This window comes from Pseudonaja textilis, chromosome 4 (assembly GCF_049901715.1).
Source record: "Pseudonaja textilis isolate UNSWEBS1 chromosome 4, rPseTex1.2, whole genome shotgun sequence".
NCBI lineage: Eukaryota > Metazoa > Chordata > Lepidosauria > Squamata > Elapidae > Pseudonaja > Pseudonaja textilis.
Genome location: NC_141993.1, coordinates 49,267,173 through 49,293,853, shown reverse-complemented (window position 1 = coordinate 49,293,853; position 26,681 = coordinate 49,267,173). Strand labels below are relative to the sequence as shown.

The window sequence follows — 26,681 nt, the reverse complement described above, 5'->3', positions numbered from 1 at the left end:
TAGTCTCTCCTCCAGTTATCCTAATAACTTAGCCATTCTCCAAAATTTCTTAAAGGTAATACATAAAAGTTCAGGAAGTTTGTACAGAGCCAAATGAAATAATTTGTCCTTGAAGATCTGAACCTATTCAAAGTAATAAGCATTCCCTTCTTATGTACCACCCCATGCTTTCAAGCATCTTCACAGTTGCTTGATAGAACACATACCATTTTTGTTAGAGAAGACTGAGTTAAAATATAAGCTCCGTAATTCTGATTTTTCTGATATCCTTCTGCTGCCTTCACTGATCACAAGTACTTTGACTTTTCCCCACTTCCTTTTAATTTGTAGACATCTAAAGAAACTCTTTTTATTGTTGGTACATCCTTTCTAACCTCATGTTCTTCTAAACTTTAGTTTTCTCAACAACTTACATAACAATTCTGGTATAATCTACATATGTATTCCTCTCAAGTGACCTTTCCCCACTTTCTTCTTCATGTATGTTTGAGTTCCAAATTTTTGCTAAGCTTTAGTGAAGCCAAATTAGTTTCTTCTGGTATTTTCCTTATTCCCCCACTGGAATTATTTGCAACTACTTTTTTTTAAATTAATCTTTATTTACAAGAATTAAAAACATATAAATTTAAAAATACAAAACCAATAGTGAATAAATAACAGATTCCTCTTTACATTTGATATCGAATTTGATACGTCCTAATAGTAATTACTAATACTTCTCACATTTCTATTTACTATCACATCTTAATCACTAAATAACTCACAATACTCTACTAATCTGCTTGTTGGTTTATAACTATTTATTAATTAATAATACATTCATAATTTTTAAATAATAAATAAAAAGATATAGTGAATATATAAGGATAATAATAATAATGTAGGAGAAAAGAGAATTTAACACCTTTGTTATTCTTATACATTTTATATAGACAGCTGAATATAATTTGCTTCTTGGGTTCATTTATGTGTTTTTCCTTTACAATCTACCCAGTTGAACCATTTATTCCATATCCTACAATAATCTGTGTCCTCCTTCCCATTGATTTTGAGTGCGAGCCTCTCCAATTGGGCACACTCATTCGTTTTTTGAATAGCAACATGTATCGGTGGTACATTTGGATTCTTCCAATATTGTGCTAATGAGATCTGTGCTGCTGTTAATAAGTGGATGATCAGATATCTTACTTTAGGGGTATAATCCCCTTTAATCATTCCCAACAGGAACAGTTCCGGTTTCCACTCCAGCCCACACTCTATGATTTCTTCTATCCACTCTTTTATTTTTAACCAATATTTCTTTATCTCAGGACAAGTCCACCATAAATGAAAATAGGTACCAGATTTCCCTTTACATTTCCGACAGCATGGGTTTGCTGTCGGAAATATTTTGACCAATCTAGAGGGTGCCAGGTGCCATCTGTACATCATTTTATACAGATTCTCCTTATGTGCTACTGATTTAGATTTTTTTTGCCAGATTTCTTCCCAGTCATCCAGCTCTATACTATAACCAAAGTTTTTTTCCCAAGCTAGCATAGATCCTTTCACAATTCTCTCAGCCATTTCATGTTCTAATAAATAATTATATAGTTTAGAGATCAACTTTTTCTCAGGACTTGAGAGTATTTTGTCTAAATGCGTATCTTTTACCTTAATTCCACATTCCTTTACGTCTTTATTATATCTCAATTTTACTTGGAAATATGACCAATTATCAATGACTATCCCTTGTGCTCCTAGTTCCTGTATCATTTTAATTCTTCCCTCTTTATCTAATATTTGATGGTACTTCAATTTTTTACTGATATCCATCGTATTTAAGTGGAACATTGCTTCCATCATTGAAAACCACCTTGGAATTTTTAGATTTCTTCTAATATCAGCCCAAATTTTAATTAATGACTTTCGGAATACATGTCTAGTAAAGTATAGATTGTTTTGGTTATTCGGGTTCCACAAAAATGTGTGACACCTAATTGTAAGTCATGGCCCTCCAATTTTAAAATTCTATTGTTCCTCAGATTGATCCAATCTTTTATCCATACTAATGCTGCCACTTTATAATAGATCTTCCAGGCAGGGAGTCCAAATCCACCTCTGCTTTTGTTATCTTTTAAATATATTTTTTATTCTCATTTTTTTCCTTGCCCAGATAAATTTCATCACAATTGTATCTAATTCTTTGAAGAATTTTTTATCAATAATATCGGGATTGTTTTGAAACAGATATAGTATTTTAGGTAAAACATTCATTTTGATTGTTGCTATTCTGCCTAATAATGAAATTTGCATCTTATTCCAATTTTCCAAATCCTTTTCAATCTATTTCAGTAATTTGGTGTAGTTGTCCTCCTGCAGATTTAATGTTCTAGCTCTAAACCAGATGCCTAAATATTTGATCTTATTTACAATTTGTAATCCCATCTTTTCTTCCAAATTTTTTTGTTCACTATTTGATAAATTTTTAACTAGCATTTTAATTTTTTCCCTATTAATTTTTAATCCTGCTAATTTACCAAATTTATCTATTTCATTTAGTAAAGCTGGTCCTAAGTCTATCGGGTCTTCTATAATGAAAACCATATCATCTGCGAAGGCCTGTAATTTATACTCTTGACTTTTAATTTTGGTACCTTTAATTTCTTTATTTGATCTAATTCTATCCAACAAAGTTTCTAAAATTGTTATGAAAAGCAGAGGTGAAAGAGGGCATCCCTGTCTGACACCCTTCCTTATCTTTAATGATTTAGTCATTTCTCCATTTAATAATATGTTAGCCTTTTGTGTAGCATAAATTGCATTTAACATTTTTACAAAATTACCTCCAAAGTCCATCAAGTTAATCTGCTTCTTCATAAAGTCCCAATTTAAGTTGTCAAAAGCATCCAGGAAGACCAAGGCCACTTGGTTTCCTGGATGTTTTTCATAACATTCTAATATGTCTATTATTATTTGTGTATTATATCTAATCTGCCTCATGGGAAGAAAGCCATTTTGATCTGAATAAATTTTGTTATTAAGTACTTTCTTTAATCTTTCCGCCATTATCGCCATAAAAATTTTATAATCTGAATTTAAAAGAGATATTGGTGTATAGTTCTTTATTTGGTTGGCATCTGCACCCTCTTTCGGAATCAATGTTATGTAAGCTTCCATCCATGATTCTGGAATTTTAGCTTCCAGTAATACCTCACTGCAGACCTCTAATAGCATGTTCTCTAGTGTGGCACCTATCTCTTTATATAATTTGTTTGGTAGCCCATCTGGACCTGGCATTTTGTTTCTTTTTTGTTTTTGAATCGCTGCCTTTAGTTCATCTAAGGTTATTTCTTTATTAAGCTGCTCTTTTTTTATCATCCTATAAAGGGTACAGAATTCCTTATTTCAAATATTCTTCCATTTTATTTAAATCAACTTCCTCTTGTTTATAAAGATCCTCAAAATATTCTCTTGCGATTTCCTTTTTTTCTCCAGATCCGTCTTTATTATTCCATTTTTATCCTCTAATTGATATATCGTTCTTTTCTGATTTTCTTTTCTTGATTTATATGCCAGCCACCTACCAGATTTATTTGCATGTTCAAAATAATTTTGTTTTGTATATAGTAATTTTTTAATTAATTCCTCTTGATCTAAAATATTCATTTCATCTTTAACTAACACTAGTTCATTTCTAATTTGCTCATCCCTCGGGGTTTCCATTTACTTATTTTCCATTTACTTATTTTCCATTTTCTCTATTCTTTTTATTAGAGCTTTCCACTTTCCCTCTCTTTCTTTATTTCTAGTTGCTGTAAAAGCTATCTATATTCCCCTTAAATATGCCTTCATAGTATCCCATAGATTCTGCAATGAGGTATCCTGTTTCTTATTAAATTTTTAAAAAATGGTCAGTTCTTCCCTAACTTTTTGAATATATTCTTCTTCCTTCAATAATTGCAAATTGAGCGTCCATCTACCTTTTTTATAGAGACTATTTTTCCATATTATCTGTACTGGATTATGATCTGCCCACATATTAGCCAAAATCTTTATATCTCTGAATCTCATTGCATAACTCACTATTTACCCAAGCCATATCTATCCTGGACCATGATTTATGTGGGCTGGAGTAGAAAGTGAACTGTGATATTCCTGGGCTTCTCTTCCTCCACACATTCACTAGTTCCAATTCTTCCAACATCTCTAGAAATTTCTTAGACAATGTATTCCATTTCTTATATTGTCTTTGTTCACAGGCATAATCTTGACTATTGTTTGTTATTGCATTGTAATCCGAAGGGATTAAATATCACTTACTCAAATTAAATCAATCTTATTTTCTTATTACTTGAATATATACTATAAATAAAGTGAATTTATGCCACTTCAATCAGTTCCAAGAGAAAAAAAAAACACTGGACAAGAGGAGGATTTACAGTCTCCTACTTTCCTGTCATTGCCTTGATATTCTGGTTATATCCAATAATAAATTGAGGTCTCAGCTCTCAGTTCTCAGCCACCACCACAAGTTGCACTGTCACTCCAAGAGTTCTCCCTCACTTGGGTGATCCCACCAGGATCTGATCCCACCTTGAATGGTCGCCCACAAACAAAAACCCCGATGTAGGAGAGCGGATCGGAGTTCTCCTACATCGTCATGCCACGATGTCACCAGAAGTCTCTGTGTTTGCAACTACTTTTTAAACATCTCCTTTTTAAAGGAACTTCAGCCCATGTTGACGTTTTTTTCTCATTAGCTTCTCCTAGCATGGAATCATATTAATCATTGTTCTGAGTTTATTAAAATCTGCTTTTATGAAATCCAGGCTATGACTTTGATTACTGTCAGCTTTTTCTTAATAAAAATTCTAGTATTATTAAGCCACTTTTCCCTGCGGTTTCTAGATTTTCTCTTACTCAGCTAACATTTCTTTAAAGAAACCCTGGATTTGCATTGATCAAATTCATGTGTGAGGTTATTTCGAGAAAGAGATTGAGAAATGCAAGCTAGCCAAGATGTGTAATTCTAACACAACTCAATTTTATTGCAACATTAATCAAGACCCAGAAATAATGATGTCTCTTATCTTAGCATAGCAGAATTCCTGGAATCTGGCATTCAATGGTAGATAATGCTCTCTTGGTCAATGGAGTCTTGGTTGATTTTTTTGCTCATTTATGGTTTTCCCACAACTATTCTTTTGATTCCTTTCTATCATCTATGGAGAGGGTTTTTTTAATGTTGGTATTTTTAAGCCACTTTTCAAGTGGCATACAACAGATAATAGTGGGTAAAAAAAAACAAACCAAAATAATAACAAGAAATATATTTCATTAGAACACTAATCAGCAGGGTTAGATCTAAAAACAAAACAAAACAAAACTTATATTCTCCAATGAAGTCTCCCACAGCCTAGTTGTCACTCCTGGAATAAAAGTGTTACCTCAGCAAATCCCCAAACACTTGACATGATCTAGACTACTGCTTGCTGAACCAGTTTACGTTTCTAGCTAGTATTCAAGGACAGCCCCACATAGAGTGAATTGCAATAATGCAATCATGAGGTGACAAGGGCATGTGTGACCATGTTCAGGGCTTCTTGTACAGATAGTCCTGCGGTTACAACTATTCATTCAGCAACTGTTCAAAATTACAATGGCACTGAACAAGCGGGGGGTGGGTGGGTTATGATGGCTTCTAAGAATTCTATAGCTGACACAGTTTCTCCACAGTCATGTGATCTCGATCCCCAATGATCTCTGCCATCTTCCCACAAGCAAAGTCAATGAGGAATTTGGCATGCAATCAGAAATTGCAGTCGCACGAGATCCTTGCTTAACAACGCATACGATCCTCTTTTATTTATAGCAACTGGGACTGGTGGGATTGCCATTACTAAGCAACATTGGCATGTGACATCATACTTTATGACCACATTGTTTAGTGATGGCGTTCCCAGTCCCAATTTTGTAAACCAAGGACTACCTGTACCACAAATAGTCATTATTAAGGCATCTGATGCTATTGTGATACAGATACAGGTATAGATAATCAGAATTGGAAGGGACCTTTTAGGTCATCTAGTCCAACCCCCCACCCAAGCAGGAGACCCTACACCATTTCTGACAAATGGCAGTCCAATCTCTTCTTGAAAGTCTCAAGTGAGGGCACTCCCACAACTTTCGAGGGCAAGCTGTTCCATTGGTTGATTGTTCTCACTGTCAGAAAGTTTCTCCTTGTTTCCAGGTTAAATCTCTCCTTGTTCAGTTTCCATCCATTATTCCTTGTCTGGCTGACAGGCGCTTTAGAAAATAGCTTGACCCCTTCCTCCCTGTGGCAGCCCCTCAAATATTGGAAGACCGCTATCATGTATCCCCTGGTCCTTCTCTTTACTAGACTAGCCAAGCCCAGTTCCTGTAACTGTTCTTCATATGTTTTAGCCTACAGTCCCCTAATCATCCTGGTTGCTCTTCTCTGTACTTTTTCTAGAGTCTCAACATCTTTTTTTATAATGTGGTGACCAAAACTGGATGCAGTACTCTAGGTGTGGTCTTATTAAGGCCTTATAGAGTGGTATTAGTACTTCCCTTGATCTTGACTGTATCCCTCTGTTAATACAACTTAGGATTGCATTAGCTTTTTTGGTGGCTGCTGCACACTGATCAGACAGGTGTTCTCTTACTATTTTTTTTGCTTATGTTCTGTATTAACATTCTTGAAGACTCGCATTCTGATTGGTCCACCCAGACCGCAATCCGAGTGGTTCGCGGAACGCCTGTGATTGGAGCGCTAAGAATCTACCGCGATTGGCCGAGCCGATCGCGGGAGATTCAAAGCGCTGCCATTGGCCGCCGAGCCGCCGGCCGGCTGTATAAAGCCAAGCGGCTCGCACACTTTAAACTGTCCTTGCTCAGAGCTGAAATAAAGAGCTGATTGTTCACTTTCGCGTCTCGCCTCTTATGTGACCCGATCCACCCATCTAACACTGGCGACGAAGGTGGGATCGTGAGGCGAGAACCAACTAGCACGTGGCAAACGGTGATCGGCGCCTTGCACAATGGCCAGCACCCTGCCGCCCGCTCCATTCGACCCAGCAACCGAAGACTGGGAGTCATATATCGATCGCTTCCAGATGTTTCTGGAATGCAGCAACCTCAAAGACGCCAACGGCCAGAGGAACAGGCAGTATTCTCACACACTGCGGGCCCGCAGTGTTCAAAATGGCCAAGGCACTGGCAAAGCCCGCCGACGTCAAGGAGATGGACTGGGCTGACCTCGAGCCCATCTTGCGACGCCATTACGCCCTACCGTGCCCATCCTCATTCGGAGGCACGACTTCTACCGCCGAGATCAGCGCAAGGCGAGACCATTGGCGACTTCGTGGCCCAGCTACGGAACCTGGGAGGCCCTGCGAATTCCCGACCTGGACCAGGCACTTCGGGACCGAGTCGTCCTTGACTCCGAGACCCCGTGCTGCAGAGCCGCTGATGGCCAAAGGCAACATCTCCTTGCCGACGCCCTCGCCGAGGCCACCGCCGCCGAGGCCACCCGCCAGTCAGCAGCCCGGATGAGGCAAGCCAACACAGAATGAACGACCACCGACCAACGGCGACCCCACCGCCGAAGCCCGGGAACCCAGCCGTCGAGAAACAACCACACATCATGGTGACCTCAACCCCAATCCGACACCGAGGACGCGCGATGAGGAAATCCACCGGCTGCAGACCGAGCGCAACCGCCGGGACCGCAGGGGACGTAAGTCGGGCTTCCATTGCGCCGGCTGCGGCGGCGATCACCCCGCTCCGAATGCCATTTTTCGACGCCATTTGCAGGCATTGTAAGAAGCGGGACACATCGCCAAGGTGTGCCGCAACAAAAAGAGCTACAGCCCGCAGCGACGAGGAAACAGCCCACAACGCACGAGACGGCAGCACCCCCAGGCACCGAGACCGACCGACTGAGAGCCGGTGGAGAGCGACAGCCGCAGCAGACGACTCAGCGAGGCACAGCGGCGCGAGGAGACCCACCAGACGGTCGTCATCGGCCATTCATCAACCATGGACGCCCGGAAGGTACACATGGCACTGTGCATCGAGGACCAACCCTGCGAGATGGAAGTGGACTCGGGTCCTACCTCTCAATGGTCTCTTGGTGCACAATCAAGCGCCTGGTCCCACCATCCGCCGCAACGAACTAGACGACCAGAAGCTAATCCTGAAAGACTACCAGGAAACCGCATCCCTGTGGTCGGCATTGGACACTTTAAGGTCACATTCAAGAACCACACCGACATCTTGCCACTCACAATCGTGGACCGGGACCGCCCAGCTTGCTCGGCCTGCAATGGTTCGCCCGCTGGGCATCGAGGTGACAGGCATCCATCATACAGACGAAGCAGACTGGGAAGCGACTGTAAGGGAATTCCAGGAGGTCTTCGACAACTCGCTAGGCAAGTACCGTGGGCCCCTATATCCTTCAACCTTAACCCTAAGCGTTGCCCCAATCCGCCTCAAACCCCGGCGAGTGCCTTTGCACTTAAGCCAAAAATCGACAAGCAACTAGACAAGCTCGTCGCACAAGGGGTACTAGAGCCCATCGACCATGCCCGTTGGGAAATGCCCATAGTTACCCCCATCAAACCCGATGGCTCCATCAGAATTTGCGGGGACTACAAGGCCACCCTCAATCACGCTACAGCAAAGCGTCTACCCGTCCCAGTAGTACAGCACCTTCTGCACTCACTGGGGGGAGGCCGGGTCTTCGCAAAACTCGACTTGGCACAAGCGTATCAGCAATTACTGGTCGATGCGGAGACAGCCAAGCGCAAACGATTGTTACACACCGGGGGCCTTTCGGTGCAACCGACTCCAATTTGGAGTCAGCGTCGCTCCAGGAGTTTTCCAAAGTCTCATGGAAAGACTCCTCCAGGGAATAAAAGGGTGGTTCCCTACTTCGATGACGTGCTGATCGCAGCCGCCAACAGAGAACAATTGGAGACCCGTTTAAAGGCGGTGCTTAACAAATTCAAAGATGCCGGCCTTAAAGTCAAAAGAGACAAATGCCAACTCCACACCGAGAGGGTCGAGTTCCTGGGGTACCTCCTGGACCGGCACGGATTACACCCAACTGGGAAGAAACTCAGAGCCATCAAGGAAGCCCCCACACCAACAAACAAGGCGGAACTACGGGCATTTTTGGGACTGCTTAATTTTTACAATGTTTTCCTACCCCAAAGGCGACCGTGGCGGAGCCCCTACACCGGCTACTCGATAAAACGGCCACCTGGACCTGGGGGAAGAGGGAGGAGACTGCGTTCCAACGAACAAAAAACCTGCTAACATCGGACGCAGTCCTGATCCAGTATAGCGAGACCCTTCCGCTCACGGTAACGTGCGACGCATCACCGTTCGGCATCGGAGCAGTCCTCAGCCACACCCTACCCGACGGGAAGGAAGCACCCATCGCCTTCTTCTCCGAACGCTGGCCAAACCAGAAAGAAATTACAGTCAACTGGACAAAGAAGCCCTCGCTATCGTCGCCGGAGTGAAAAGGTTCCACAAATACCTTTATGGTAGGGACTTTTCTATCATTACGGACCACAAGCCCCTGCTCGGGATACTCGCAGGGAACAAGGCCACCCGAACATCCTGTCGCCCGGATGACGAGGTGGTCCGAGTTCCTTGCCACATACTCATACGAACTATCACACCGGCCCGGTAAGAACATTCCGCACGCTGACGCACTAAGCCGGTCACCACTACCTGACTTAGACGACGACCCAGCACCCACAACAACGACCCTGCAAATCGAGACCCTACCCAGCCCACTCTTAACCGCGCCAGACATTGCCCGTGAAACAAATAAAGACAAACGGCTGGCGCGGGTATTGAGCTGGGTAGAGCGGGGTGGCCAGAAAGTGACGGCGGCGAACAGTTCAGAGCCTTCCGAAACCGCCAAACTGAGCTGTTCTCGCAAAGGGGATGCATACTCTGGGGCGACCGGGTAGTCATACTGGAAGCACTACAAGACGGAGTGTTGGCAATGCTGCACAAGGGACACCCGGGGGTCGTCAAGATGAAAGCCTTGGCCAGAAGCTACGCTTGGTGGCCAGGGATGGACAAACAAATCGAGACATGGGTCGCCGGTTTCAGCAGGTGCCAAGAATCGAGAGCCACCCCCCCGCCGCGCCGGTCCTGGAATGGGAGACCCAGAGAGGACCATGGTCGCGAATACACATAGACTTCGCCCGGGCCAACCAAGGGCATACATTCCTCATCACCGTAGATGCTTACTCCAACTGGCTGGAGGTAAGCACTATGAGGGCAACAACAACAGAAGCGGTCATCAACAAGCTCAACGGACTCTTTGCAACACACGGGTTACCGGATGTCATAGTGTCGGACAATGGGCCACAGTTCACGGCACTGGCATTTGAAAAATACCTAGCCGAGCGGGGCATCAGACACGCCTTAACCTCGACGGCTCACCCGGCGGTGAACGGTAGGGCAGAAACGGATGGTCCAATACACAAAAAAGCCATCCAAAAAATCGAAACCGGCGACATCCAGGAAAAAATAAACAAACTACTCTTCATACAGCACATCACTCCAAACACGACCACGAACAAGAGCCCAGCGGAGTTACTAATGGGAAGGAAACTGAGGTCTCCACTGGACCGCCTACACCCCACCTACAACCCAGAGAAACCCCAGACTCCTCCAGCCGGTACCGGCATTCAACATCGAGGACACGACCTACGCAAAGAACTTCACGGAGACCCCCTCTGGGTTCCCACACAAATAACACAGGTAACCGGGCCCCGATCATACAGACTCCAAACGACAGACGGAAGAGCTGGAAAGCGGCACATCGACCAGCTACGGTCCAGACTAGCCGCCAACACCCCGACGCCGGCAACGGCAACCAAGGAAAGCAGAGAGGGAGGGAAGCCTCAACATCCAAGCATGTAAACGACAGCAGGCCGGAATCATCAACGGCACACACCCCAACGCAAGCCGAACACCCCCACCAGAAGACAGAAACGCTCAAATAAACCAGCCATACTCACCAGCAGACCTCGAACTGTCGAGACGGGATCTTCACCTGGAAGGTACAGCCAAGCCAGCTCAACCAGCCTGGAAAGACCAAGCGAGAGCAACAGGAACCGCAACTCGACCAACCCAGGTAGTCCGGGCGGGAGCTGCGGCGACAGGCCCGGCTCACCCTTCCAGGCGGTTCCATCAGCGAAGTGGAGAGCGACGCGGAGCCCGTCCGAACCGGCCGACGACCACACACCGACTGAGCCACGCAGGTCACCCAGACAGGTTCGAAGCCCCACCTACCTGCACGACTACGTCACGACACTGCGTCGGACGAAACCATGAGGGGAGGGGTGTTCTGTATTAACATTCTTGAAGACTCGCATTCTGATTGGTCCACCCAGACCACAATCCGAGTGGTTCGCGGAACGCCTGTGATTGGAGCGCTAAGAATCTACCGCGATTGGCCGAGCCGATCGCGGGAGATTCAAAGCGCTGCCATTAACGCCGAGCCGCCAACCCGGCTGTATAAAGCCAAGCGGCTCGCACACTTTAAACTGTCCTTGCTCAGAGCTGAAATAAAGAGCTGATTGTTCACTTTCGCGTCTCGCCTCTTATGTGACCCGATCCACCGATCTAACACTTATTTTAACTTTTATTTCTGGTCTGTCTTTTACAGTTATGTTTTTGGTGGGTTGAGCTATAGTTTCTTTTTGCATGAAGACAGAGGCAAAGAATGAGTTAAGCAGTTCTGCTTTCTCTCTGTTGCCTGTTACTTCCTTGCCATCTTCTCTCTTTAGTGGGCTGACTGTTTCCTTGATTTTTTTCTTGTTATTTATATGTTGGAAGAAACTTTTTTTTATTATCTTTGACTTTTGTTGCAAGTCTTTATTCGTTCTGAGCCTTTGCTATCCTGACTTCATCTTTGCAGATTCTGGCTATTGCTGATATTCTGCCTTAGTTGTATGTCCTTCTTTCCATTTTTTGTACTTGTCCTTTTTTTCTTCCAATTTGCCAAAGAGATCTTTGTGTAGCCATGCTGGTTTCTTCTTGGATTTCTTGTTTTTCTTTCTCAGTGGTATTGTGCTGGTCTGGGCTTCTATGATCATACTTTTTAGAGTTTCCCAAGATTCTTGAGTTGTTTTCCCCTTTAGGATTTTCATACATGGAATCTTTCCCAAGTTCTCTCTGAGTTTATTGAAATCAGCTCTTTTAAAATCCAAGACTCTGGTGTCATTATGTTCTGTTGCTTGTGTTTGTGTTATGTTGAATTCTAGTATGACATGGTCACTCTCACCCAAGGTTCCTGCAGTTTCAACTCCCTCTATCACTTCTTCGCTGTTTGTAAGAATTAAGTCCAGTATGGCTGTCCCTCTAGTTTCACCCTCTACCTTTTTTCTCACTTGGTGCAGAATTAGTTTTCCAATTGATATCAGGATAATTGAAATCTCCCATTACTATTGTTGTGTGTTTCCTGCATATGTTTGTTAGTTGGCTGGCAAAAAGGACATCTATTTTTTCTGCTTGATTGGGTGGCCTATAATATACGCCTATGGCCATGTCATTCTTTTTTTCTTTTATATGGACCCATATGCATTCTAGGAGGTTTTCATCTTTGGTTTCATGTATTTCTGTAGCAATATAGTGGTCCTTTACATACAAAAAAATTCCACCGCCTCTTTTATGGGGTCTGGTTTTTTTTTTTTTGAATAGTTTGTATCCTTCTACCAGTATATTCCAGTCATGGGTTTCATCCCACCAAGTTTCTGTTATTCCAACTATATCGTATTTACCTTCATGTATTCATAGTTTGAGTTCACCCTGCTTGTTCCCCAGACTTTGTGCATTTGTATATAGGCACTTGAGATCTTTATGTCTGACACTGTGTTTCCTGTCTACATAACCTGTGATGAAGTACTCCTGGCCACAGAAAGCAGGACTTTCTACAAATAGTTTTCAGAAATCATTGCCTCAGATTAGTTGCTGAGGAAGGTTACTATTTCTCTCACCTCAACTGGATCTGCCCAGCTGACATCCAATTCTGTATGACATATTTTTTTCTTCTATAATTCAAGTTCATGTGTTTATTATTATTAAATTTATTTGCCATCCATCTTATGGTTCTAGGCCAGGGGTGTCAAACTCAAGTTTATATCTGGCTCACAGGGCCAGCCTGGAAACAGCATAGGAACTGCCTGCAGTGCCTCTGCCAGCAAAAGGAGAAAGGGGAAGAGAAAAGACAAAGAAAAAGAAGAAAAGATGGGAAGAGAGCAAGGAAGGAAAAAGAAGACAAGTGGGGAAAGAAGAAGAAAGAATGAAGAGGGAAGGAAAAAGAAAAGGAAGGAAGGAAGGAAGGAAGGAAGGAAGGAAGGAAGGAAGGAAGGAAGGAAGGAAGGAAGGAAGGAGATTATGAGAGTGAGGGAGGGTCTCAGGGAAGTCCTGCCTTAGCACTTGGCCACCACAGGGCCCCCCAACATGAATCCCATGTCATGCCCACCATGGCCACGCCCTCCCCTGGCCCTCCAAGGTCAAATACAACCCTGATGAAATTGAGTTTGAAACCCCTGTTCTAGGCGATTCTGAATAGCTTTTCCCATATTTAAGTATTATAAATATAATGACAGCAGCCTTTTGCAACATATTCCTTTTTATATGTGCTGCATTGGGAATTTACAGGCATACCAAAATTACCAATCAATAGAGGATGCTCTTGATTTATGATATTTATTTCTTGATTCCAACAGGAAATATGTCTAGAAACACGCTTGCCCATATTACTAGGGCTCTAGGGAGATAGCAAAACAAAGTCTTTTTATTTATTTTTTATTTTATTAGTTTATAATATAAAATGCCAAAAATACAAAATAAAATAGTGGGAAAGTACCGGAGGGGCAGGGGAAGGGAAAAGTGTAGAGCAAAGGGAAGAAAGAAAGAAAAGGCGTTGACGTCTGACTCCCTTTGGTGCTGTAGAATAAGATAATAGCATCAAACTTCAACTTTTTACTTTTACATAGTAATATAAATTGGCCGTTTCTATAACAACAAACCTATGTAATAAGTAAAACCCAACGTTTCATTTTTTTAATCATCTCAAGCACAAAATCCAGAAACAGTTTCTAAGTAGAAAGAAGAGCATTATTTTTCTTTAACCAAAGCAATCAGTTTAGCCACCTCTGCTAATTCCATCAACTTTTGCAGCCACTCAACCATTGTGGGAATCAAAATGTTATTTTATTTTTGTGCATAAAGTAATCTTGCTGCGGTCAACATTTATAACATCAAAGTTCCATTTTTTTTCCCAAGTCTTTATCCATTAACCCCCCCCCCCCAATTTTTTGGTTTTATCTTTATATTCACTTTGAGAATCTGCTATATTAAGATGTGAATCCTACTCCAATATTTCTTTGCTTTGTCACATGTCCACCATAAATGATAAAAGGTCCTTTTACATTTCCATTTTCAACATTCATTTAAAATACCTTAATACATGCTTGACAAATCATCTGGTTTTAAATATCAACAATACATCATCTTATAAAAGTTTTCTTTTAATGAAAAGGGTGAACTTAAATCTATGCAAAAACTAGAGGAACAAGGTATAAAGATGAATTGGTTTTCATATGCGCAAATACATTCAAAGCATGATACAGATTCTAAAACAGAAGGTTTCTATGATAAACTGACTGACAGATAAGATTTTGACAGATACTGATGAAAAGGTGATTAAAAAAATGTATGGATATCTATTAGAAATTAAACTAGAAGAAGAACAAGTTAAAGAAACTATGATTGCTTGGGGGAAGAATTTTGTATATGGGATTGGTCTAGAGAAATGGCAAAAACCGTGGTCTCAAAATTATAAAATGACAATGTCAACAGCATATAAAGAAAATTTGTACAAGATGTTTTACAGGTGGCATTTCCCCCTGACAAGAATAGCAAGAATGTTCAAGAATAAATCCGAAAAATGTTGGAAATGTCATCAGACACCTGGCTCATATTACCATATGTGGTGGACATGTGCGGATGCTAAATATATTGGGCTAAAATCCACATGGTTGGAAAAAATGACAAAAAAGCATATAGATTTGAAACCAGAGATACTTTTATTGGTAATTTTACCTGATACATATAGCAAAGATTTGAAATACCTGGCTGTAAATGTATTAAGAGCGGCTAGAATTGTATTTGCTAAAAACTGGAAAAATGAGAAAACACCATCACAGGCGGAAATCATTAAGAAAATATTGGAATGTGCTGAAATGAGTAGATTGACATTTGAAATTAGAGAACAAGATGATAAACAATTTTATAAAATTTGGGATCTATTCTATCAATGTTTAGACAATAAAATATAGTAATGAAATATGTAGATTCTTAGAAAATAATAAATATATAAAGATGTATTCTTTTCTTATTATATCTACAAAATGATTTTAGGATAGATTTGGGATGATAATATGAACCATCATAAAATGAATTAAGTAAAATATGATTATCTTGTAAAACATGAATGAATAAAAGTATAGTCAAATGATTGATTAATAATGATATTAATGTATTTAATATTTGATTGAAAATATGAGAGTATATACAATGTAATTGTAATTGAAAACTATGAAATGGAAGCACAAAACAATCTGTAAACCAACCGGCACACTGTATGTATATATATGGAAGATGGCTTGATGTTTCTATCTTTTGTTTATGTTTGTTTTAAAAACCAATAAAAAATTTTTTTTAAAAAGTTTTCTTTTAAATTATAATATAGTGTAAATTTTAGACCTTTCATCCACATATTCTCCCATTGTTTAAGCATTACATTATACCCAAAATTCCTTGCCCACTGAATCATGCAATACTTTACATATTCATTCTCCAAATAACAATTTATAGACCTTAGCAATATCATCACTACCATGCAGTAGGATTTCCAATTCATTTTTCACAAAGTCAAACCTATAACTCTTTTTGTCTGATTTAAACCTTCAAATTGTAAATATGTAAACCAATGGTAGATATGTCCTTCTAATTCTAACTCCTCTTCAGATTTGAGGATAGGATCACCAAAATTAAAAGATATTAACTTAACTAATAAGTCCATCAGTCTGACTTTGCCACCATTTCTTTTCTATTAAAAAAAAAACTTCGGGGAGTGGGGGAACACACCCAAAGTGGCATCTTCACAGAGAACCTTGTTTTAGATTTATTGCAAACTCTTAGGATAGCATATCTAATAAAATGGTTGTTAAAACCAACATTTACTTTAACCTTTGTCATAAATAGCAAAACCGTGTCTTAAATAACTTGCAATAAGTCAGCAGGATTGGAGCAAAGTTGATCCGTGGGTGTGAGGTTCCAGAGTGTGAGTGTCACAACTGAAAAGGCTCTCTTTTGGGGGCCTGCCAAGTGACATTCCTGGATCTGAAGCATGTCTCTTCTGCCAGATCTTTCAGAATGGAGAGAGACTACAGAGGAGAGATAGTCCTGTAAGTAACCCGACTCCAAGTCATAACAGGCTTTAAAAGTAATCACCTTTATTATACCCGGAAGCAGACTAGCAGCCAGTACAGCTCATAGAGCAGAGGTCTCATATGTGCCAAATGAGATGCCCATAATTTCCTGAATTGCAACATTTTGTATTAATCAAAGCTTCTAAATATTCTTCAAGGGCAGCCCCACATAGAGAGCATTGCATTGCAGTAATCCAAGCAGGGAAGTGACTAAGGTATGAGTGACTGAGCTTTCAGCTTTGAAACATTACTAAGCTTGAATCCTGTAGTTGTGACACAAGGAAATAATCACTATGAAAAAAGGAGTAGGACTTCCATCTATTGCCACTAGGTGTCCCTTTTCTCCATCACTTTCTTAATTAGCTTCTTAATAACTAGACAGGAATGTTCTGTTGATTCAGTTGAGTGCTTGTTGGATATAAAAAGTTAATGGATCATTCCAACTCCTCTATATAACATATTCAAAGAAAGATTACATGATTTATTTTTAAAAACAAACCCCCCGGCAAGAAATATTTTTTATCTAGACCAACAGGAGTCACAATACTTTGCTCTTATCATTGTGCTAAATTATAACATTTAGAATTTATCTGTTTTCTTTTTCACTATCTAGATGTCTTTGGCTGAGTTCATATACAGTGCTAAACTAGGATTTTAAAAAGGATGGGTTGACATACTTTACAAAGTGTCCTGGGCCATAGACAATATTGAGCCATAATGTGTGTTTGGATTTATTTACATCTTTGTACACGGCTTAATGTTACATATGAACCAGACCCATATGTTAGATAACATCAGTAAAACCACAAGTTGGTAGCATTGTGTGATTTTGGCTGATCTTTTTTAAAACAACTGAACATTGAACCTGGTTGGAACTTTGATGGGAAAATACCAGAAAATTTCAGGGCTGGGAAGTCAGAAATACATTCTGAAATTGGCCACCACAAAGAAGAATTTGACTGGAAAAGAATGTGCAGGAGGAAGATAAGAAGAGAAAGTTTTGGTTGACCGGGTCAAACAGCAAAAGCAACAAATAAGGTACCCTGGAATTTAAACTTAACAACATTGTTCCCAAAGATTTTGAAGCTGCGAAGGAGAGAGAGAAGGGAAAGAATTAGGGTTTTTTTTTCTTCCCTTCCTTATACTGACAGCTAAGAGACTTAAGCAAGAAACTGAAAAAAAATCCACTTTGATATTAATAGGCATCTAAGCTGAAAATAAAAGTCAAAGGGATATTAAAGATTTCTGGACATTTAAAAGTTTTTAAAAGCTGGAAAGGAGAAAAAAGAATAGAAGGGTAGGATCTGGAAAAATGGAGGAGACTGCCTGGAATTAAGGAATGGAACTGTAATTAAAAGGAACTTACAGTGAAAATTTAACAAGATTCCTCAAAGATACATTTTAATGGAAACTTGGTAACAAAATAATAGAACCCCAGGAAGAAAAAGTGGAAAAAAGAAGCAAGTAGAAACTGCCTTGCATTATTTGGATTACTTGGTGATTTTTGGTTTTTGCATCTAGATGACTAAAATTAACTGGGTGGTTGTTTAAAAGTTTTTAAAATGGTATCATTCTTAGAAGAACTGAAAATGGAACTTAAAAAATGGAAAGAAGATGGCTTCGTGTTTCAATTCTTAGAAATTGAGATCTGGACTATGAGAAGCAACAAAAAACGCTTGCAGAACAAGAAGATTGGGACAAAGAAGAAGCCATCTTTAATGATCAAATAATTTTAAGTGGGGGGAAAAAAGAAAAGGGGGGAAAGAGAGTAAGAGGTTTAAGATTAGAAAAAACAACCAAAAAGAAGAAGAAGAATTTGAAAGATTATAATATTAGAAAGCAACAAAAGAGGGGATTACAGACGAGAGAGTTAGAAGTAGAGAGACGAGGGGGTAAAAAGGGGAGGGAGAAGAAGAGGGGGAAGAAGGCAAGGAAAAGAAGTTGTAAAAGACAGAAACAAGAAATGGAGAAACAGGGGAAAGATATAAGGATTGTAACCATAAATTTGTTTAGAGATAATGGGTGAAAATTTAATTGTAAAAGGGATTCTGCAAAGGTACATAAGATAGCTTTGTTATATTACAAATAGAAATAACTTTAGAAAATATGATGATGGATAAAGTATTTATTGTAATGCAGTGGGATGTTTGTTAATAAATAAATGAATTAAAATGATTGAGAGAATTAAAAGGGAACATTTTAAATTATTAGTAATGATTTATAAAAATATAAGTGAGAAATATGGGAAAAAAGAATTAACTATGGAAAGTTTATAAGTGTTCCCAAGGAAGTATGATATTCAATTGAAAAGAAATGTTAAAGATGTTAAGATTTTAATGCATATTAATGATAGAATTGAATTGGAATGGAATGTGTTTTATTTACACACACACACACATATATATATAATTTTTTCTTTTTAAGAATATAGTGTCTATTTTAAGAATGTACCAAGCAGAATTCGATTGGAAGTTATTTATTATATTGAATGCTATAATCTTAAAGCTATATATTGAAGCTTAAATAAGAGCTTGAATGGATAAAATTAAAGGATATAAAGGTGTCATACTCTAGTTGGTAACTACAGGGAAAATTTGCTTAATAAGAAAAAATAATGTGAAATTGTAACAGGACAGACAAAAGTATAAAATGGTAATAAGTTATGGAATAGAATATAAAAATGAACATGAAATTGAGTTTTGTGTCTGTATGAAGAAGTGATAACCTGGGACCATGCTATTTTCAAAAAAGATGTTTTATTTGTATTTTGTTTTTGTGAAAACCCAAATAAAATTTTCAAAAAAAAGAAAAAAAAGAAATACATTCTGAAAGGTAATGGCAAGACGCTTCCTCCATGTAGCCTCCTGGACAAGGGTCTTCAAACATGGCAAGTTTAAGACTTGTGGACTTCAACTCCCAGAATTCTTGAGCTAACCTGACTGGAGGAGGAATTCTGGGAGTTGAAGTCCAGAAGTCTTAAAGCTGTCAAGTTTGAAGAACCCTGCTCCAGGAGATAGAGCATTTAAGAGAGAGTTTACCTAAAGCATTTCGTGTTAATTTCAAAAAGTAAGCAGCATGGCAAATCATGTTTTAGCCAGCTCCTCGTTTCTGATTCCTCCAGTCTTCTCTCTTTCATGGCCAGACTAAATCCCTTCCTTACACCTTCTTTTCAGAAACCATTCACGCAAGTTCTTCAACTCCTCTTTCCCCGCTTTAAAGGAAAAAAAAAAGCAGGCTTCTCTAAATTATTCCAGCTCAGGGGGGCAGAGCTCCGGGTGGGCCAGCCGCTCCTGCAAATTTTGCCACTGCGAATTTCGCCTGATGTTGGATCTTTTGTCAGGCACAAAAGTGTTTTGATCGTTCGCAAATGCCTCCTTCGGGCGCTTTGTTTTCGCCATCTGTGGCTTCTCCTTTGCTCACCCGGAGAGTTGGAGAAGTCACTTCGCACGCGCTCCTTTGTTGTCAGTTGAGTGAGTGCTTCGGAAGGAGCATCCTGGGAGGCTCCAGTAGAAGAGCCGGGAGGAGGAGGTGGGGGGGGGGAGCAGCACCCCATTGGTCAGCAGGACCTGTGGAGTCAGACCATTGCCATGCCAACCTAGCACTGCCTCTGGTTTCCTGGCAGCTGCCTTGTGGAGAATTGGGTGTGGCGGAGAAAGATGTCATGCCAGGCAAAGCGACCAAGGATCCGAGAAAGCATCCGCCTGGAGTGGGAAACTACTGGCTGTCGCTCTCTTCGAGCAACCAGGACGGCCGATTAACCGCTGCGTTGTTGGTGCTGCTCCAGCTTCGCTGTCCGCTCTTCCTTGCAACTTTGCTGGAAATTCCTGCTCAACGGAGCGTCCTGGAAAGGATCGTCGAGCATCCTGGACTGAAACGACGGCCGTTGCGAGTCCCTGCCTTCGCCCCAAGGGTTGCGATCTTTTCTCCTTGGTGGGAGCTCACCCCAGCTCTGGCTCTGGGCGTGTCTGTTGGCTGGTTGTCTCTGCTCTTCTAGCGTCCCCGAAGCCTTCAGCAGCCACCGATCTCAGCTGGATCTTTTCAACCCAGTCCAAACTTTCTTGTCACAGACCAGAGGTCTCTGCTTTCAATGGTGGCTCTGACTTTTCTGCCTGAATATTGACTGTGTGATAGCCGAGAGCAGAAGACACTCTTCTCTCCAAGTTCTACTAGGTTTCACCTGGTCCCGGGAACCTGGGGATCCACAGCCAGGTGTCCCCTTGCCACTGTATTGTTAATGCCATGGCTCATTGCCAGCAACGATGCAAGAAGCAGCTGGGGCGGGCGATCCGTTTCTTCTACCAGTTTGTTACTGGGACCTTATATCAAGGTAGGAGTTCCAACATTCTGGAGGAGGGAAGGATTGTGACATGTGGCAGGTGTAGGGAGGATGAGAGCCTGCACATCTTTTGTGTTTGTGTGGTGGGCCTTGAAAAATACCTGAGCTCTACAAGCAATAGAATGGGAAAGTGCTGTAGCTTGTCCACTGCCTCCATTGCAGTTGAAGGTTATTGTGGTTCTTCGGAGAAGGAAGAAAACAGCATACAGTAGACATTGTATGGAGATCATAGAGAGAAAATTATGGATCTGAATTTACATTGGATTTAGGTAATAGGCATGTCTGTGTTGTGGCTGAGTACCAGACTACATTTGGCTTGAGGTCAGCAGTGTCAAGTGATAACTTGGTAGATACTGTATAAGCATCACACCCTATTTCAGAATTCTTCCTTTCACACTGAGAGAACTGTTGTGTTGGCTCCCATGTCCTTTCTCCATACCACTCTCTACAAAGCAATTAGTCAACATCTTCACTGATTGATGAAAACTTTGCTGCCAAAATGAAATTGCATCTACCCAAAAGATGTTCTGGGAGGAGAGCTAGATTAAAGATCTCTTGGATCCAGTCTTTGGGTTGGAACTCACCTTCTTTGATTTTACATTCCCTAGTCCATGCTTTTTATCTCTATCAGGGAAAAGAAGAGGAACTAGAACAGATTAGCCTTACTTCAGCTTTCTTCCAACCTGATGTTTTGTAGATGCATTGGGCTCCAATTCCCATAATCCTCTGTCTCTAATCCCCAAATTGAAATAGTTGTTGGGAAATATATTAGTCTGTCCTCTGACCTACTTTATCATTTAATGCTGCATGTTTCCTTTGTATTAATCTACCTTTGCCCTGATCTGCAGAATCATTGCAATCTGGTCTTTTCTTCCCAGACTATTTGGTAATTTCAAAGAATCTCCATGGCCTAATCATGCATCCTTCATCTTGTAAAGGAGTTGCAAACTATCTGATCACCTTTCTGCTCTGTTATCTATGGAGGGACCCAATGTTTCATGGCAGCATAAATGAGTATGTTTCTGGAACAATGGCAAATGGATTCTGCCCTATCCAGGCCCAGACCCAAAAGGGCTATTTTTACATGATATACTGTAGCACATGGGTGTCAAACTCGCCAGTCACATTGCTGTCATGGGACGTTTCATGTTGTTTTTCCCCTTAGCAGAGCTGGGGTGGGCATGGCCTGTGTGGGATGCATCTAGCCCATGGGCCACCAGTTTGATACCCCTGCTATAGCACATGTTAGTGAACCCAGTTGATATAGTGATGTTATGTCTAGGGTACCATGTTAACAGAGAAAATTGGGTTAAGTCAGGAAATCATATCATCGTTCAAATCCAAATATGAACAGACAATAGAAGTAATAGATATGTTTGATGTATTACGTGTGTGTTTGTGTGTGTGTGTGTGTGTGTGTGTGTGTGTTTTATCTTGTGGAGATAGTAACTCCGAATTATCATGAGGGCTATTTTAATTTAATTCCCAGGATCCGGAGAGTGAAACGGAAAGTCTAAATGATGATAGTATCTCCGGCTACATAATGTGCTCATAGAGAAATTGATGCTGATCATCAATGCACTGTCAAACACCATCATGTTGAAATGTGTTAGCAAAGTGCTTAATTCAATATTGCAAAGAAAATTTCCTGCCTTGTGTCCTATTGATCTCATAGAGTGCTTTACAGTTGAACTAGAATAAACCTGCAATTTATTCTACTTTATCTGTATCTATGCCACTGCTCAAATGGTAATTGAATGTTCAGAAATGTGTTTTCAATCATTTGGGGTTTTGCTTTGCCAGGACCACAAACTCTGAAAGGAGCATTTTAGACTAGTTACTGTGTTGTTTATTACCTAAAGTCCTCCAAGATGAATGTCTTGATTTTCCTATTATTGAAACCTCAGAGCCAAATGCAGCCCCTGAAAGACATACAGTAAAAAATATATAATCAAATACAAGGGAAGTCACCTTGATTAAGGATTGTAATTGCTGCTATTTTAAGAATGCACACAACACACTATAATTTGTGCCCTGATCCCCTATGGCCATTTTGGTGGAAGTGGCCCCCAGAATATCACCCAAAAGCCAAATATACTCTCCTGTCCTGAAAAGATTGGGCGTCCTATTCTCAGTCAAGTAACAGGCATGTCTGAGCCATTGGGAGATTGTCAGGCCTGTGCAAATTTCTTTTTTTCTTTTGAGGCATGGAACAGCAAAATTATTTTATTTCAATTCATAAATAAAAAAGCACAAGGACTACAAAGGGATTCAGTGAATAAAATTTGGGAAGGAGAGTTCAACTTTATTGAATAAGGGGTACACACCAGATTTTTACTTTGCAGAAAGTCATTGAGAAACATATATATATATATATGTGAGAAAGAAAGCATATTGCGAGTTTGTTGCCTTAGAAAAGCTTTTTAGGATAAACTTAACAGGCTTAAAGTATGGAGTATTTTGTGAAAGTATTAAGTTGAATGTGATAGTACATGAAGTATAGCATGTGTGAAAAAACAAATAGTCCTCATTTAGTTACTGCCTCTACAGCAATCATGCACGGTTACAATGGAGATGAAAAAGTAACTTTGCCACTAATCCATGCATTTATGCTCTTTGTAGGTCTCTAAAGCAACCCTAACCTTTAAAAAGCCAGTATACAAGAGGTGTACAAAGGCCAAAACATACCAGAAATACAGCATTTAATTATTAAAGCTTCTAGTAGCTTTCCTGGGAGAGGGGAAGACAAACTCTTTCATATGAAGACAGCCCCTACAGAGAACCTCTAGTAAGGACAAAATTCATAGCACATGAATGACAAAGCATAAACTGGATATAAAACTATATAATGTATGTGCAGCCCAGTGTACTATAATCCAGTTTTTAATATATAGGAGGGACATTCAGAAATATAGGCATCACCTTTGAGAAAGCTTTTAAGTGCCTCAGGAATGTCAGTACTAGGTTAGGATTTCTCCTCTGAACTTCTTTGCATTCTGGAAAGACTTTTTTTTCCTTTGGCCCTGCATCTTGAAATACTTGTTTTTGTAGGGAAGTGTTTCAGAACATGCCTACCTGACACCAAGACATGTGAATTAGGACAGACCTCTTGAGGTTGGGCTCAGAGGATTGACTTGCAGTTGTAAACGAGAGCAATTTGTAAAAGATAAAGATACATCTTCGGGCACTTGATTAAAAGCTATATATCTAGTGTGGAGAATGGTGGTACTAGGATTGACACTGAGATCTCTTGATCTTCTGCAATCTTAAATCTCCTTTAAACTACAGACTACATAAAGTGAAAAGCGATAGTCGAGTTTGTCATTGTATAAATGGGACTATATGGAAGAGGCTGGAATTCCATCTAGTCAGGCTGCAATGAGACATGGTGGTACATGCATCCACAGGAATTTGGTAAACCAGGATGCCTGGATCCCATTATGGGTTCTTTAGATCCTCCACCCACAAACTCACTGCCCCCTCTTACTATTTCTGGGGGGGGGGGGAGCCTAATCAATAAATGCTGCTACCAGCTTCTGCTTTTCTTCTTCTTTTTCTGTGGTACTTGGATCATGTGATGAAGGCTAAATTCCTGGACTGAAAGGGCAGATTCATGAAAAAAAAAAGAGATTTTATTATAAATATCAGGATTGACAAACTAAATGGAAAATGAAATGGTGGGGGGAAAAGAAAGAGAGAAGTCTATAAGGTTTATCTCAGTGGCTGCTTCACCAGCCAAGAATGCATATATGCAGAACCCAGGTAGAACAAAATAAAGCAATGAATAATAAAGGAAACACAACTCAGATCATTCTCCATAAAATAAAATTCAGCATCCAATTTCCACTTGTATTGCTGGACATTTCCTGCATCTCCTTTGATTCTATTCAGTTTGATTCTATTCTCCTATTCCTTTCCTTTGATTTCTTCTCTTCTTCTATTCAATTGTGTCCAATTCTTAAAGACTGCTTAAGCAGTTTTCTTGGCAAGTTTTTCAGAAGTGGTTTGCCATTGCCTCTTTCCTAGGGCCAAGGGAAAGATACTGGTCCAAGGTAACCCAGCTGGTTTCATGCTCAGGGCAGGACTAGAAATCACAGCCTCCATGTTTCTAGCCTTATGCATTAACCACTACATCAGATTGGCTTTCTTGTTCTGGGAATTAGGCCAGTGTCTATATGGCTTTGAGCCAGAGAGGAAAGGCAACAGAAAGATAACATGAGCTTGAGCTGAGATTCTTGATTCTATCTGGCTATGTAACATTCAGTTTTCCTGGTCTCTGATAGATTCTACCTACTACTTAGATTGACAGGTTAGATTTTTGGAGTTCTTTTAACTCTTCTTTCTCTTCTTTTTCTTTCTCTTAACTTTTTAAAAACTCTTTTGTCTCTGAACCTTTGGGTATAAGGTTTCTGTTATTTCCTGCACAGGCCTACAAATTCCAATTATTCAACTTGGAATAACTTACCAGATGTTTTAGAGGCCACTGTGGAGCTATATCAAAAGCTATGAGTTTGTCAGTAGGATAATCAATTGTTTGGCATCTTTAGCTGACCCTCTCTCCATCTAGCATTGTCAGAATGAGATGGACTAAGACTGCTGGTCTCTAACTAGCAAAGAGGATCAGAGCTAGTAGCTAACGGGAATTACAGTCCACTGAGACTGGATAACACTTGTTTGGGTGGAGAATATTTAAGCAGGATTCTTATGAGGTGCTGGAAGGAAAGCCATGCTCTGTTTGACTTTTATGTTTAATAGCAATGGCTTTGACTCCAAATGCCTGTTGCTCTCTGACAGGAAGGACTGGCTTGTAATGCAGTCTAGGGTAGGCATCAGGCATTGTGGTACCCTGTTAGGGCTCAGAGATTTTGAAACGTTGCTTATGTGTTGCTTTAATCTTCTATTTATACCAGACAGGTGGGTGACTGGCTAATTTTAGCTCTATACCAATGCTGTCTTGCTAGGGAACTGGTGGGTGGCGAAGTATATATATATGTGAGAAAGATACGTGCTTAGCTATATTTTACAGATGAAGTGAGAAAAGAGAGACAGAAGCACCTGGTTCTTCCACTTGAGCTCAGTGTAAGGATGGACAGAAATTATTTTGTTGCAATACAAGGGAAAAGAAAAATCTGATTACATTTATTTTGTGACCAGTTCTCTAAACAGAAAGGCGATGTAGAAGGAGTTGGCTGAATGTGGCTGAAAGACTATACTAGGAATCAAGGCGCCTATGGTTCAAATACTGTTTCTTCCATGAGCTAGTTTTGTAGTGGTAGCTGATCAGTTCTCTCTGAACTTCAATTCTGCCACCTGCACTGAATGGAATAATAATATTAACTTCATGTAGGATTGGGGAAACTAATGCTGCATAAATACAACATCTGTAATCCTCATCCATAGCCATATGCAATGGGGTTACTTAGAATTTAGTTCTGCAGTATCTGGAGGGTCACAATTCTCCACCTTGGTTTTGAGGTTATTATATGGTATGATAGTAGGGACAACTCTTTCATTAAGCAAAGTGAAGCAACTGCCTCAAGTGGCAGCTAAAAGCAGGTGAGTAAAAAGTAGAGGCAAGATGCTAGCAAGAGGCACAGGTATCACATAACTTATCCTAAACTCTTGAAACTTAGATGTGTTCAATGGTACAGTAGCATAAATGTATACACTAGGTGTAATTATCTTACATTTCTACAGTTGTAGAAATATATGCTAGTACTATATATTACTTCAGTTGTAAAATATTCAACTTACTCAACATAATCATTATTTTGTTTGGAAATGAGTATCATTCCAGAAGAAGTTTT

General features: G+C 40.4%; 1 protein-coding gene across 4 annotated transcripts in view; it reads left to right on the top strand.

Annotated features, from left to right (window-relative positions):
* Window positions 1-26,681, top strand: part of KCNIP2 (potassium voltage-gated channel interacting protein 2) — a 113,433-nt gene that overhangs the window by 44,277 nt on the left and 42,475 nt on the right. The window contains exon 1 of one of the 4 annotated variants that reach the window (XM_026701170.2): window positions 20,697-20,865. The exons of the other annotated variants lie outside the window; for them this stretch is intronic. Coding sequence (XP_026556955.1) covers window positions 20,778-20,865 — 88 coding nt within the window. The 5' untranslated portion in view covers window positions 20,697-20,777. Of the gene's footprint in view, window positions 1-20,696; window positions 20,866-26,681 lie in introns of those variants that run through there. 4 annotated transcript variants of the gene reach the window in all.